A 15,325-nucleotide genomic window follows, 5' to 3' on the forward strand; every position below is an offset into this window, starting at 1 on the left:
AGGAGAAGAGGAAAAGCAAGACATTGAAAACTTATTTGAACAGATAATGAAGGAGAACTTCCCCAGTCTGGCAAAGGAAATAGACTTCCAGGAAGTCCAGGAAGCTCAGAGTCCCAAAGAAGTTGGACCCAAGGAGGAACACACCAAGGCACATCATAATTACATTAGTCTAGATTGAAGATAAGGAGAGAATCTTTTTTTTTTTTTTTAAGATTTTATTCATTCATTTTTAGAGAGGGAAGGGACGGAGACAGAGAGAGAGAGAGAGAGAGAGAGGGAGAGAGAAACATCACTGTGCGGTTGCTGGGAGTCATGGCCTGCAACCAGACATGTACCCTGACTGGGAATCGAACCTGCGACACTTTGGTTCGCAGCCCGTGCTCAATCCACTGAGCTATGCCAGTCAGGGAGGAGAGAATCTTAAAAGCAGCATGAGAAAAGGAGACAGTCACCTACAAAGGAGTTCCCATTAGACTATTAGCCGATTTCTCAAAAGAAACCTTACAGGCAAGAAGGGGCTGGAAAGAAATTTTCAAAGTCATGAAATGCAAGGACCTACGTCCAAGATTGCTCTATCCAGCAAAGCTTTCATTTATAATGGAAGGGCAGATAAAGTGCTTTCCAGATAAGGTCAAGTTAAAGGAGTTCCTCATCACCAACCCCTTGTAATATGAAATGTTAAAGGGACTTATCTAAGAAAAAGAAGATGATCAAAACTATGAACAATAAAATGACACAAACTCATAGCTATCAACAACTGAACCTTAAAAAAACAAAACCAAAAACAAGCAAAGCAAACAACTAGAACAGGAACAGAATCACAGAAATTGAGATCACGTGGAGGGTAATTGGCAGGGAAGGGGAGGAGGGGAATGGGGAAAAAGGTACAGAGAATAAGTAGCATAGATGGTAGGTAGAAAATAGACAGGGCAAGGTTAAGAATAGTATAGGAAATGTAGAAGCCAAAGAACTTATATGTACAACCCATGGATGTGAACTAATGTGGGGAGGGGGGTATGTAGGTGGCAGGGGGTGGGCAGGGTGGAGGGGGATAAAGGGAGGGAAATGGGACAACTGTAATAGCATAATCAATAAAATATATTAAAAAATAAAATGCTACACTGAAAAAAATGAAAAGATTTCCAACTCACGTTATGAAACTGTAATGGTAGCACTACTGAATGGATACTACTAGCTCTCATGTACTCACCAAGAAAACTATAAGCATGTAAATATAGATTTCCTAGATTCCAGAACTAACAAATTGGAGAATATAACAGAAAATAAAACCTTATTCACAAGAATAATCAAACCTGGAAAATAGCTTGTAAAAAGAAATGTGAAAAATGAAGAGAACTGTGAAACTTTACTCAAGAAATAAATAGATGTCTAGATCAGGTCCTGAATGGAAGTATTAAAAATTGAAAATCAGTAGGTTGGATGAAGAAGAGGATTGAATCAGTGATTTGGAAGACAAGGTAGCAGAAAACAACCAATCAGAGCAGCAAAATGAAAAAAAAGAATTAAAAAAATTAGAATAGTTTGAGGGACCTTGTATCATCTTACATAAATCATAAAGAAAATGGTAAAACAATGAAATTATTTTTGGTGTGTTAAATCACTGTTACAACACTGTGTAATTAAAAGTAATTTCTTTTTTTATCTTAAAAAATTCTAACTTAACCAAAAATATATGAAGCAAATCCCATTAAAATGTCAATGAATTTTTGAATAATTCTAAAGTCTGTTTGGAAGAAGGCATTTTATGAGAATTTTTAAGAAAGATTTTTTTAAATGAAAGGAAATTTTCCATAATAAAACATTCTATGAAACTACATTAAATGAAGGTAGTGTAATGTTGATATATGAATAGATAATAATGAAGGTCGAGAAACAGATTTAAGTATACGTGAAAAGTTTAATATGTGATAAAAGTGTTATTTTGTATCTGTGAATGTAGAATGCAGTATTTAACAAATATGATAGGACAAGTGGCTATTTACTGGGACAAAAACCAAAATTACAGCTTTATCTTAAACCTTAAACCCACAAATAACTTCAAAGTATATCCATAGTCTTAAACAAACAAAAACAATGAATAAAATTAAAGGTGTTAGAACAAAATATATTAAAATTTTTTGACAATCTTTATTTGATGAAAACTTTTTAAATAAGGCAAGAAAACCAAAAGTCATAAGGAAAATGATTCACAGTTGATTATATTTAAAATGGAAAGTTTCTGCATGGCCAAAGGCAGCATGAACAATGTTAAAAGATGAGTGCAATATTGGTCCAAACATTTACAAAATATAGGAGACAAAAGGTCAATATGGTAGATAATTTGCAAAGATGGCCATAGTAATTCCTCCCACGCCAGTGCATTTGCTTCTTTGCAATGTTAGTTTGCTGTTCCTGCCAACAGGAGGAGACTATTTCATTTCCCCCAGAATCTGAGCTGACCTAGTGATTTGATTGGCCAATAAAATGTGGCTGAAGTGACTTTGTGCAAGTTCTTCAAGAGGCCTCGCAACTTCTGCTTTTAGTCTCTTGCTGCTGTGAGTTCACCATGTAAAGACATGTAGCTAGGCCCTGGCTGAGTAGCTCAGTTGGGTGGAGCATTCTCCCAATACACTGGTTTTGATCTCTGGGTTAGGGCACATACAAGAATCAACCAATGAACGTATAAATAAGTGGAGCAACAAATCAACGTTTCTCTCTCTCTTTTTCTCTCCCCTTCCTAGTTCTAAAATCAATAAATAAAAAAATATATGAAGACATGAAGATTAAGGACCATAATGAGAGACAGCCAAGGTGACAGCCACCACCAAACAGAGGTCATCTTGGGCCATCTAGCTCATGTCAGGGCAACAGAAGGCTGTAACCACATGAGTAGTCCTAAGGCAAGATCAACAGAACCACCCACATTAGTTCAGAGAAGTTGCTAACACACAAACTCATGAGCAAATAAAGTGGTGGTTGTTTTAAGTCACTAAGTTTGGGGGTAGTTTGTTAAGCAGAAATAGCTATGTGGAACAGTTATCCATGATTTATAAAGAATTGCAGGGATAAGAGCAAACAGCCTGTTTGGAAAATTGGCAGGCAAGTCATGAAATAAGAAACACAATGACTGCTGACTTGAGTCAGAGCTGGAGGAGTCTTGTTGATGGACTGGAATAAGAACTTGGGCTCCACAGTCAGCCTGCCTGGGTCTGAATCCTGGCTCTGCCCCACCACTGCTGTGTGGACAAGTGCAAGTTACCCAGATGTCTCCAGGTCTCAATTTACTCATCTGTGAAATGGGTATATAAATACTATCTATCTTAGAGGGTCATTGTAAGGGACCTCACTTTTATTAAGTACAAATAAATGTTTCTTCTGCTTCTGTTGCTATAAGTAGCTAAGATGAACCTCAGATGTATTCAGAGAAGCAGTGAGTACAAAAAGCCCAGTTGGTTTATTGAATGCAACTAAAGGGATAAAAGGGGTAAAGTGGGCATAAGATGGTAGGTAGGACATAGAGAACAAAGGCACTTAGTTACATTTCAGAGTTTAGTTTGTTTTAATGTTACTGTAAAAATAACCAATTTGATGTTTTATAATACTTGCTTATAAATACTTGTTTTATGAATACTTGCTTAAATACTGTCTTAATGAGTTCTAGCTTTACTATTTAAAATCTATAGAAATTCACAGTTCTAAATCTGACTGAGATTTAGTAAAGAGAAACACTTACTTGAATTTCAAGTAAAATAGGTATTATTATTACTACTACCTATGGGTTATATATTTTGAGATGTTCTGTCTTTCAAGTTGTTTTTATTTTATATAATTATTTTCTTAAAGACATATGAAAGAACTAATCTGCATATCTGATCAACATGAGCCAAACTTATTTCAATGAGATAAGATTTCATTCAAAAGTGAATAAAGTTGGTGTCTCTGTGCATCTTATGCAGCTGTTGCAAACAGCTATATAATTTCCTATTAGATATTTTAAAATACTGAAAATAGTACAAAGAATAACATCATTATTTTCATGACATAGCCAATTGAGAGAGTGTGCTCAAAGCATTTTACTGCCACCTCATAACAGCACACCTCCAGTACAGAGACAATCAGAAAGTCAAAAAATCTATCCCCCAGCATGCCAAAACTACCATAAAAAATCACCTTAGGTTGTGTATATGTGTGTGTGTGTTTATATGTGTGAATGTATATATATTACTATATGTATACATACACATATGTTCATATTTTACACAATAAAATTGTCAAGATGTGTTTGAAAATGTAAATTGTTAAAAGACTTTTTCTCTTGTAGTCAACATGATGACTTTTCCAAGAACTTGGAATACAAATATTCTTAAAAGATTTTAACACTGTAAAATAACAAAAACAAATTAAGCAACTTCTGGCTGTGCAACCTTAGGCAAGTTAGTTAACCTCACTTTTTTTTATGTGTAACAGTGGTAACAATAGTACCTAATTTTTATGGCAGTTTGCAAGGATTTAAAAAGTTAATATATTAAAAGTGTTTAGAACAGTGTCTGACACACAGAGGCAATTTGCAAATCTTAGCTATTATTATTGTTATTCTTACTACTATTTTATTGTGTGTCCTTGATATGTCAAAGTCACCAGATCTTAAATATGAGTGTATGTCTTTTTAAATGACCCCAAAATACACTACAATTTGGGTACACAAACCTACCAGTTTGTATTTCTGACTCCAACCTCAAATTTTAGAATTATTAAGAAGAGATAACAAAAAGGTAGTATAAGGGTTAATTTTTCAGTTGCAAAGAATGATTTTAGCAGCTTAAGGTAACAGACCTAATACATTTTAATGGAGTTTAAGATAGGTTAAAATATCCAGTAAACAGAAAGAATATAGCATCCACACTTTCATTTTCAGATACACCTGCTACTAGCAAATTTGCTTTCTGGAGCCTGAAAACAGGCTAATAAATGTCTTTTGCAGACCTCCTCACTTGCTGGAACATATATTCTCCAACTGAATCATAATACCTTTAGGGAGTCAGAGGGCCAATGAAATAACTTTAGTCAGGAAGACTATAAAACTTTTATAATAACAAATTACAAAAGAGAGTAAAATTATGAACTAAACTGTTAAACTCATCATTCTGCCTGGTATGTGCATTCAGTGGACAGAATAACCAAATGCTTCTATAAGAAGAACCAAAGCTGGTGGGTCGGTAGCTCTTTGGGACCCAAGTTATTCCTAGGAGAAGTACTCTTTCTAAATCCTGCATTTCTTCTGCTCTCCTGGGGCAGTTCTTCAGCCAAAAGCCCTTTGGAGAACGTAATCCACTTCCCCTTTGCAGTTCCCACTTCCAGCAGCTGCTTCTCTCATTACCTTACTGTTCAGGCAGAAAAGGCTGGCCCCAGGTTCTTCTAATGATAGCAAGCACCTCATAAAGAAATCTGCCAAATTTACTTTTCCATAGAACATCACTGTTACAGCTTTTTCATAAGTCCATGAGGAAAGAAAGCATCATGTATAAAATATGACTTCCAGAAATCTTGAAGATATTAAGTACTATTTCTGCATACCTGGTGGGTGTACCAGGCTACAGAATGACAGTATCTTTAGTTTTCTCTTCACTCTGTCCCTATACTTGTTTGCCCACAGAAGAAGGCAAGAGAACCCCACAATGTTAGGACATTTTCAGAAGTGTCCTAAATTTAAGAAAACCTTCAGTTCTGAGGTGCATACCTTTCCATTCCTGGTTTTGCATTTTGTGCAAAGGTTGCCTTGCTTTAGTCTGTAACACCCTGGCAGAGATAAAACTTGGTGTAATTAATTAAGAGGTTGGGATGTTTCGTGAACTTTGGCAAGTTTCTTAACCTCCCTGTACCTCATTAATTTTTTTTTGCATCTGTAAAGGGGATATTAATTATATAATACCTCATTAAATCAGTTAAATTTTGTACATCACTTAAAACAGTAGCATAGTAAGCACTGTTTTAACGGTTGAATTCTCCCTTTAAAAGTAAAGTTTTTCTGCAACAAATTACATAAACAGGTAAAACAAGGAACAATGATTGTAAAGTCCTTTAGAAACAATAAACATAATAATAATTTATCTCGACATTGCCGAGCACAGAGCTTTAGAGGAACTAATTGGAGAGGGAGACTGTAGGAGCCAGAGAATTCCCACGGCTTTCTGAGAAAATCCCTGCCGACTTTTACTCATGCCCCAAGCTGGCAGCTGTCACTCCCCTAGACCCAAGGAAAAGCGCTTTCCGAGGTAGCGGCAGGAAATCCTTACCTGGGCAATCCTTTATTCTGAAATCGGAACTCAACTTTTGTTTGATGCCCACTCCCCATTTGCGACCATACCCCACCCCCACATCCCTGGAGCTTTTAGCTGAAATCGATCTTTAGAACCACATTTCCATTACCAAGGCGACCTTCCCAAGTAACCGCGGGCCAAAGCACGGCAGGTGCCTTGACTCCTCACCCTCAGCTTGGCCAAGACCGCACCCTGGAGCCTCTGGAGAAGCCCACGAGAGATATCGAAGGCCTCGGGACCACGTGCGAGGAGAGGATGTTTGGCTACTCTCCTTGCTCTCTGAAGGGGCAGGCTCACCCGGGCTCTTGCTCCCAAGCCCAGTTTGGGGATAATATCCTATAAAATCGCCTTCCGCAACCCCCGCCCCGTCCGCTCCCAGAGTAATATTACTCGGCCTCTAAAGGGCAACCAAAGCCTGGCAGCACCCCAAAGCAAACACATACATACTCCACACTTCCTCTGCCCATTGCACGGCTCGCACCCCCAGATATCTGACCTGTGGCAGACCTGAAGGAGCGCGTCCGACAGACGTCGGAGCCAAGTCCACTCTTCCAACGTGTATCCCCGCTCCGCCTCTGCCTTAGAAGGGTTGCCCTGGCAAAACTGCTGCCAAAACAGTTGCTCTCGGGTGGGGCGGGGTCCCATCTCCCCTCATCCATCAAGGGCTAGCTCTGTGCCCAGCCACCCGAGTCCCCGAGGCCACGCGCGCCCCTCTCCGGCGACGTACTCACCTGCAGCTGGGTCCGGCTGGCGTTGCCCGCGGCTGCTTCTGACCCGTCCGTGGCTCCGGTGCCGCGCAACACCGTTATGTGCAGCGTGAGCAGCAGCAGCCCCAGGAGCAGCAGTAGCTCGGCCGCCAGGCGAACCATCCTCTTGAGACGCGCGGCTTTAGGACCCGGCGCGGCGGGCGGCGGCGGCGGCGGTGGCGGCGCCGGGAGAGGAGGAGTCGGAGCTCGGGAGCCCGGCAGCGCGGCTCCCGCCTCGGCCCCCGCTGGGGCCCCGCTCCCCGGGCCCGCGGGGCAGGCGCTGGGAGCAGCAGGGCACGCGGGGCCAGGGGAGCAGGAGCCGCCGCCGCCTCCGCCGCCGCCACCGCACCACGGCGGAGCCACGGCGGGGCCGGGGGCGTCCAAGCCGGTTGCGGAGCAGACCCGGGCGCTTCCCTGCAGCGGCAGGGTCAGGGGGCTGCCCAGGACCCAGGCCGAGCCGTGGACCGCCCTGCGGGCAGGGGGCAGTGGAGGCGGCGGCGGGGCGGGCGCAGCCGAACCCCCGAGCGCACATGGGCGCCCCAGATGTGGCCGCGGCGCCGCAGCTGGAACAGGAGCGGCCGCCAGAGGAGCGCCGGGAGGAGGAGGAGGAAGAGAAGGAGGAGGAGGAGGAGGAGAAGGAGGAGGAGGGCTTCAGTGGCGGCCCGGAGTTACCTCCACGCTGGGCTCCCCCGCCCTGAGCCACTCACCGGACGAGCCACCTCCCCTCCTCCCTGGGCTACTTCGGGACGCTGGACGAGACGCCCAGCCGCCAAGTGCTAGGGTGAGCTGGCTCCAGATTGGGGCCACAGGTACACAGGGATTGTCACTGTTTGGAGGTGACTTGGGCACCCCCCTGGGGTCCGCGTCCGTCTGCCAGGGATGTGCCTAGTACGCGCTACCGCTGCTGAAGTCACTGCAGCCTGCGAGGGCACGGCCCTTGGGCGCACTGAGGCTCGGAGCTGTGGGTGGGTGGGGATGCCTAAGAGAGTTTAGAAACCTTTATTGACAAAGTGGAGTTGGAGTTGTGATAAAGAAGGGAGGGGTGCAGGACAAGCCAGGTGTCTGTCTGAGACTGTGCACCCCCGCCTGCAGCTGGCGTGCATGTGTAAGAGGGTGATAAAGAGTCGTTCCAAAGGGATCTTGACACTTGCTCCAGGACGGTGAGACGCCAGTCTCCTGAGCACCGTTGCTCCCGCACCGTGTCGCCTTGTAGAGCCTGGAAGGGAGGGGAGTCCGATTCGCTGGGCGTGGGTCTGGTCCGGCAAGCAGGTGTTGCGGCGGTTGGTTGCTGGGGCTCGGTGCTTCCCGCCCAGGCTCGTGGAACGCAGGTAGGGCACTAAGAATAAATCTCAGCTCTGGCAATCGCAGGTCTGAGGGTTCATCCCGGAGGCGCCGCTCCCGGAGGGGACTTGTGGGCTGCAAACGCACAGCCGCTGTCCCTGGGCCACCGCCTCATGACCGTTCTGCAGCCTCCGGCTCCCGCGCGCCACTCATGCCTTGCAGAGGTTGGCTGGCAAGAGAAAAGGCTTGGGTCTGGCAGAGGGCGAGGGTTCCTTGCCTCCGATGCAGAAGCAACTGGGTCCGATGGTGGGCTCAGATCACTCCAGTTTGCCTCACTCTGGATCTTGCTGCAGCTCTCGCTCTTCAGAAGTGGCTCCGAGTGGCGGGCTCTCTTTACGTCTGGGACCTTTTATACGGAGTTTCCCCCGCCTAGCTCCCGGTTTCCTCCTCCGCTCCTCCCCTGGGCCCGCCCAGCCCTTCCCACCCCGCTAGCGGAGCCCTTAGTCCTGGCGTTCCCACACAAGCATTTCGCAAATTTCCAAGCCCTTCTTGCATTCAAGGCCTCTGAGATGGACCCTCCTGATTCTCCCTTGGTGACTGGTATTAAATAAATAAACAAACCTCCTCTCCGCGCCGTTTCTGGCCTCCTCCTCCCTGTGCTACAAACTAAGGAAGGGTTCTTAAATCCACTACCTTCCAACTTCACATCTTTGAGCGCAAGGCACCTCAGCTAGGTCTTACCCAAATTAAGACAAAACACACCTTTATCATCTCCAAAGTTCCACAGGTCATGGTGGCATTTTGCAGAATTTAAATAGCGGTGGTTAAGGTACCGGGTGGTGGTTGAGTTTATTTGGGTCCGGGGAAGGAAGCTCTAGTTGCAGCTTTTAAGATGCCCTCAGCATCTTTAAAATTCTAACCAGCTGTAGAGTCTTAATACGTTGGCAGCTGTTTATAAAGCACGCGATATCTTTCCCTTTGCAGTGTTTGTTTTGGGTGGGAGGATGTTTGGAGGGAGTGCTTGCTTTGGATTTTTGGGCAGTCCGTCCTGTCAGGCATCTTTATTGCGATCTCAGGCTCTAAAATGCCAATAGTTGTCAACTGGAGCTCTGACGGAGAATTTGAAACAATAGACTGTCCGTGGTTCAGATGGGAGATCAAAGAGAGGATCCCGGCAGCTTTCAAATCCCACGAGGATCCTCCAGTGTGTTTTCTAATTAGAAGCACTTTGGGGTGGGGGGAGCAGGAGAGTCAGCACTTGGATGGAATACATAAATCAAGATGGCAAACTAGAATCCTGTAGAAAGACAAAGTTTAGGGCTGGCTCTAACACCCTCCCGTCCCGCCAGGGCCAGATTGTGAAGTGGGCGCAGAGGGACAAAGGACTTTCCTATTGCCCAAGGCAGGCTGTTCTAAATTAGAATCCAGGCGCTGCTGCTCCTGCGTTTGCATCACACACAGTCCCCACATGTGAACCTCAACTGCCTCTCCTCTCATCTAAAATTAACATTTTTGGATCCTAAGGAAAAAAAATAAGTTTTAAAAACTCTGGAAAGAAATCCTTGCTGTGAGTGTAAATTCTTATAAATTTGTAAAAGGAGAGTTGAAGATCAAAGTCTTTGTAAGATGTTGTAAAAATCATAAATTGAATTTTGGGGACAGAAGTCTTTATAAAATGTTGAACAAATGTATGAATAACTGCTATTAAAGTCCTTTCACGCTGTGAGATCCAAATTCCAGGTGAGTTTATGTTCCAGTAAGCACACATAACTAGTGTCAATAAATGTCCATGCTGTGTGATGAAGTTATCAAAGCTGCCAGCAATGCTCTGCCTTTGAGGAGTTAGGGAACATAGGCTTACAATTTTGGGGGGGGGGGGCGAAGAATGACAGGATTTAATAGCCTGAACAAATTAAGTTTCAAGCACATTTATGAAATCTTACTAATAGCTGATGAAAGTTTTAAACATCTGCCTCCTAAAGAATTCCCACAGCACTGTCTTCATATCTTTACTATTGATCTTCCTACCTAGTAAAATGTCTGATTGCATGTCCATCTTCCCACCAGACGTGGATCACCTTTGTGGTAGAACATTCCAGAACATATCTCCTACCCACTACCTACCCTCCACCCCTCCAATATCCAGTTTTCTTCTTCCTGGGTTCACAACTAAAGAAACATTTTTCTGCAACACTTGAGACTAAGTGAGACAGTGAAGAGCTCTGTTACTTCTATGTCGGGCCATAAAACTTCCTGAGAGATATCTACACACAATGCTCTCTTCCTTTCTACTTGACAAAGGACTCTGAGGTACCAACTCAAAAGAGAACTATTGGACCAGGAATATCTATCTTCATTTAAACTTGCATAATAAGAAATAAAGCTTTGTTGCTTAAAGCACTGTGATATGGTGAAGTTTGCTATAGCAGCCAGCATTAGCTGGCCTGAGAAGTAGTACATTCTTCAAGACAGGGACACCTGCCTCATCATTAACATATTTCTAGTTGCTCAATTAGTGTTTGTTTAATGAACATAATAAATCTGGTCTTTATTTAGACCCTACTTAATAAATTAACTCTCTTGAGAGTGGTCATACTAAAACTGGCTGACCTATGAATATTAACTCTTCAGTCATTTGTACTATTCCCTCATAGATTTTCTTTTATTATTGTTTTTTGGTCCCTTTATCTTGAAGAAAAGCTTATTTGACTGGAATATTTGGAAAAAGTGAAAAAAGAAATAACAACCAGCCAGAACATCTATAGTAAATATCATTGGAGAGAACCTTGTGGTCTATTATTGTCAGGATTTTATTGTTTATACTTAATTTTCTTACTAAAAACTGTTGCAGTGCAACAAAGAGTAGTGTAAGCGCAATCGGTAAAATGCAACTTTTTTTTTTAAAGATTTTATTTATTTATTTTTAGAGAGGGGAGGGAGGGAGGGAGAGAGAGAGAGAGAGAGAGAGACATCAATGTGCAGTTGCTGGGGGTTATGGCCTGCAACCTAGGAATGTACCCTGGCTGGGAATCGAACCTGGGACACTTTGGTTCCCAGCCCGCGCTCAATCCACTGAGCTATGCCAGCCAGGGCTTACTTTTTATTATATATTCTACTTTTGAATATATATAAAGAGAATAATATGATGAATAATTACATACCCATAACCCAGCTTCAACAAAAAGCAAGGCCAATCTTGTCTCATGTATGTTATCATACACTTTTTCCCTCTGAGATTATTTTGAAGCAAATCTATGCCATCGTATCACTTCATTTGTACATATTTCAGTTTGTATCTCAAAAAGGTAATGGTAAACTTACCCTAGTTCAATTAAAATAATTTAAAACATATTAAAATAAAAAAAATCAAACACATGCATAATGCATATGAGCTTTGAAACAGATTCAAGAAGTCAAAACTAGAGACTTTTTTTCCTGGGTGTAAGAATGATTAGCATTTAGGGATTATGGTGGAGGCTGTTACGTGTCCCCAAAACTTGTTTTCTTCCTGGACATACTGGTAAACTGCATTTCCCCTTATCCTGTGCATTTAGATACAGCTGTGTGACTGAGTTCTGTCCTGTAGAATGTGGGTAGAAGTAATGTGTGCCATTTCCCTCTCTAGCCCATAAAAATGTCCTGTGCGTGATCTCTCTCTTTTCGCTTTGTCTGCTGGCTGGATGTTTCTGCCCAGAATGGACTTAGATCCATGATTAGCCTGGCTCCCAGGAGCAGGGCCCTTACCCCACCCCTACCTCTTCCCAGAACACCATGGCTGGGCTATTGTGAGACTGAGAAATAAACTCTTAAAAACAGGTATTAAGCAAAATTTGGGGGTTTGTTACAGGAGCTTGCATTACTCCCACAAACATAGGGGATAATATTCTGTGAGGGAGGGGTGACAAATCTTTTCTTCAGAGGGTCTGAAAGCAAAGCTTTTTGTCTTTGTGGGCTTTGAGATCACTGGCACCATTACTCAATTCCACTGTTGCTGTTGCAGTGGGAAAGCAGTCAAAGAAATGCATGAACAAATGGGCATGGCTCTGTTTTAATAAAACTTGGTGCACACAAACAGGCAGCTGGACCACATGACTCAGTTTGCTGATCCCTGTTCTAACAGACTGACACAAGACACCAGCTCATCTTAGGTGCCATATATGAAGGAATTACTGCAAAGGGGGGTATATGGATTCTACTTACTAGCCATGTAACCTCTCAGGCAAGTTATTTTACCTCTCTGAATCTGTTTCTTCAGCTCTAACTTGGAACTAAGAATGCCTGTCTCGGGCTGTTGTGAGGTTGTAGTACAAGGTGAGTAGTTCCAGTTCTGTCTGTCTGATAGATGAAGGACTCCATAGTGTGTGCATGCTGCATGTGTGAATTCAGAAGTGCATGTGTCTCATTCACTTCTGAATTCACATAGTAGATGTTCCATAAATATGTATTTGTTCAATGGATGAAACTTTCAGAAAACTGCTGGAAAGAGTAGCTGAAAGGAGCCTTGGAGGTAAACTCTGAGCCCTTGAGGAAATATAAACAAACAAAAAGCCTGAAGTGTTGCTCCATTAGAGTCCTTTGAACTATGAAGAACTCACAGTGCTCAGAAGTGATAAAATCACCACCCTTAAAGGCTCAGAGGAGCTCCCAGGGGCTCTAAGCCCTGAAACAACAGCTGGGCTTGTGGGATACTTGGACCATCCACTTCCCGATTCTCTAACACACACATGCAGTACATGCGTAGATAGAGGGGATGCTTGTGGCTCTCTACTTCTCCATAAAAGCCCCTAAATGTTTGAAGAATCCAAGAGACCCCCAAGTACATGACCTGAAGAGGTTAAAAGCCTTTATTCCAGTCCTTCCCAGGCACTGGCTGGATTGGCAGGAAAACAGGATTGGCTTTTTGAAAAGGTTCATGATGGGCCTTCCTTTTGTGGCAGGGTCCAGTGTGATATCAAAATATGATGTCATGCTGGTCCACTGACCTCTTCTGCAAATAGCTGTTGCCTGAAGACTATCTGTTTCATAAGAAGCTCCTCTTTTGCTTTTACTCTGCTATACTTATTTCAGTGCAAATTCTGGAAAACAAAATGAAATATCAGGGACATGTTATAGCTGGAGGAGAAAAGTGCTAATAATTGCAAGGTTATATGTTATATGTTATGTATGTTCTTTTTTTAAAACTCTGACAAATAATTTCTAGGCTGGAAGAGAGCAAACTATTCAGTCAGAATTGAATCTCAAAGTGGGAAGGGGCCCATAGAGTTTATCTAACTTCCTTTTACAGATGAGTAAACTGAGGCCCAGATAATTAAATGGACATTTTCAGTATCTCAGAGGAACTTGGTGGCAGCATCAGGTTTCCTAGCTCCAAGACCAATGCTCTTTCTATTTTTCATGGTAAACTTAAAAAATACATATGGAAAAGAGTACATATCCTAAGTTTACAGCTCAATGGGATTTTTACTACTCAAATAAAGAAATAGTGAATTACCAGCACCCAAAAACCTAATTACCCACATGTTACTGATATTCTGACTTCTATCACCATACATTGGATTTGACTTTAGAAAAAAAATAATACAACTTAAATTTTATAGTATATCTCTTTTGTATCTGGTTCTTGTTCTATCATCTATCTCTTTTCCCAACCTTTTATTCTGAAAAAACTCAAACCTAAAGAAAAGTTGCAAGTATAATTGAATGAACACTCATACATCATTGAGGTGGATTGTACGAATGACCAACATTTTTTCCTTCATTGCATCAAGGCCCTTTACAAAGTGGATTTGCAGCTTCTCCTGTCACAATGAGGTGCATCCACTCCTTGACTCTGTGACTTTTGTTTGGCTTTGACTAGCAATGCAGCACAAAGTGATATCACACAAGTTCTGTGGGCAGCCCTCAAGAAGCCTTGCATGCTTCCATTCTCTCTTTCTGTGTCTGTCTTGGAACTTTGCCACTTCCATGTGAATACCTGCTAGAGGAAAAAAGGGTCCTAGTCAAGTGCAGCTAGGAGACTATTTCTGGAAGCAGGTCCATTCAGCTGACCTGCTGTTGATCAGAGATGCATAAGGAAACCCAACAGAGACCTGGCAGAAACAACCCAGGTGAGCCCAGCCTAAACAGTATGATGAATTGGCTGTTGTGTGGGGGTTTGTCATACAGTTAAAACCCATCATTCAAACTTTCAACCCAAATACTTCACTCCCAATATCTCTTCTAAGAATAAAGAGATTCTCCTCCATCATCACAATATAATTAGTTATCATGCTCAAGACATTTAATGTCGATGCAGTAATATTTAATTTCCAATCCATACTCAAAATTTTCTAATTGCCCCTATGATATCCTTCTATCCAGAATTCAGCTGAAAATTATTTACTGCATTTAAAAAATTGAGATATAATTGACTTATTATATTATTTTTAGGTATATAACAATGATTCAGTATTTGTATATGTTGCAATCTGATCACCACAATGTCTACTTAACATCCATCATCATACAATAGTTATAAATTGTTTTCTTATGAGAATTTTTAAGATGTAACCTTTAAAGAACCCTCAAATGTACAATACAGTATTATATAAATATAGTTGCCATGCAGTATGTTATGTCCCCATGACTTACTTATTTTATAACTGGAAGTTTGTACCTTTTGACTATTTTACTTACTGCATTTAATTGTCATTGTCATGTCTTTTTATGCCTGTCTTAAATAGTCCCCATCTCCTCCCCATGGTTTTCTTTTGGTCTTGAGTGCCATTAACATTTGTTAAAAAGTCTAGGCCAGTTGGTCTTGCAGAATACCTTCACTTTGTATTTGTATGATTACTTTTCTAGGATTAATTTTGGACCATACACTTGGGGCAGGATTCTACCTGAATATTTCTCTGTGTATCACATCACAGGGTCCATAACAACAATTTGGGAACTCACTTTCAAGGTGCAGAAATCTTGAGTAATTTTTATTGGGTTAAG

The 15,325-nt window shown here is 42.2% G+C and overlaps 1 protein-coding gene across 1 annotated transcript in view; it reads right to left on the reverse strand.

The window, feature by feature from the left end:
- Positions 1-7,225, reverse strand: part of ISM1 (isthmin 1) — a 76,247-nt gene extending 69,022 nt beyond the window's left edge. The window contains exon 1 of the mRNA XM_028524949.1: positions 7,049-7,225. Within this exon, the coding sequence (XP_028380750.1) occupies positions 7,049-7,186 (138 nt within the window). The 5' untranslated portion in view covers positions 7,187-7,225. The remainder of the gene's footprint in view (positions 1-7,048) is intronic.
- Positions 7,226-15,325: the final 8,100 nt, after the last annotated feature.

The sequence above is a fragment of the Phyllostomus discolor genome, chromosome 9 (assembly GCF_004126475.2).
Source record: "Phyllostomus discolor isolate MPI-MPIP mPhyDis1 chromosome 9, mPhyDis1.pri.v3, whole genome shotgun sequence".
In the NCBI taxonomy this organism is placed as follows: Eukaryota; Metazoa; Chordata; class Mammalia; order Chiroptera; family Phyllostomidae; genus Phyllostomus; species Phyllostomus discolor.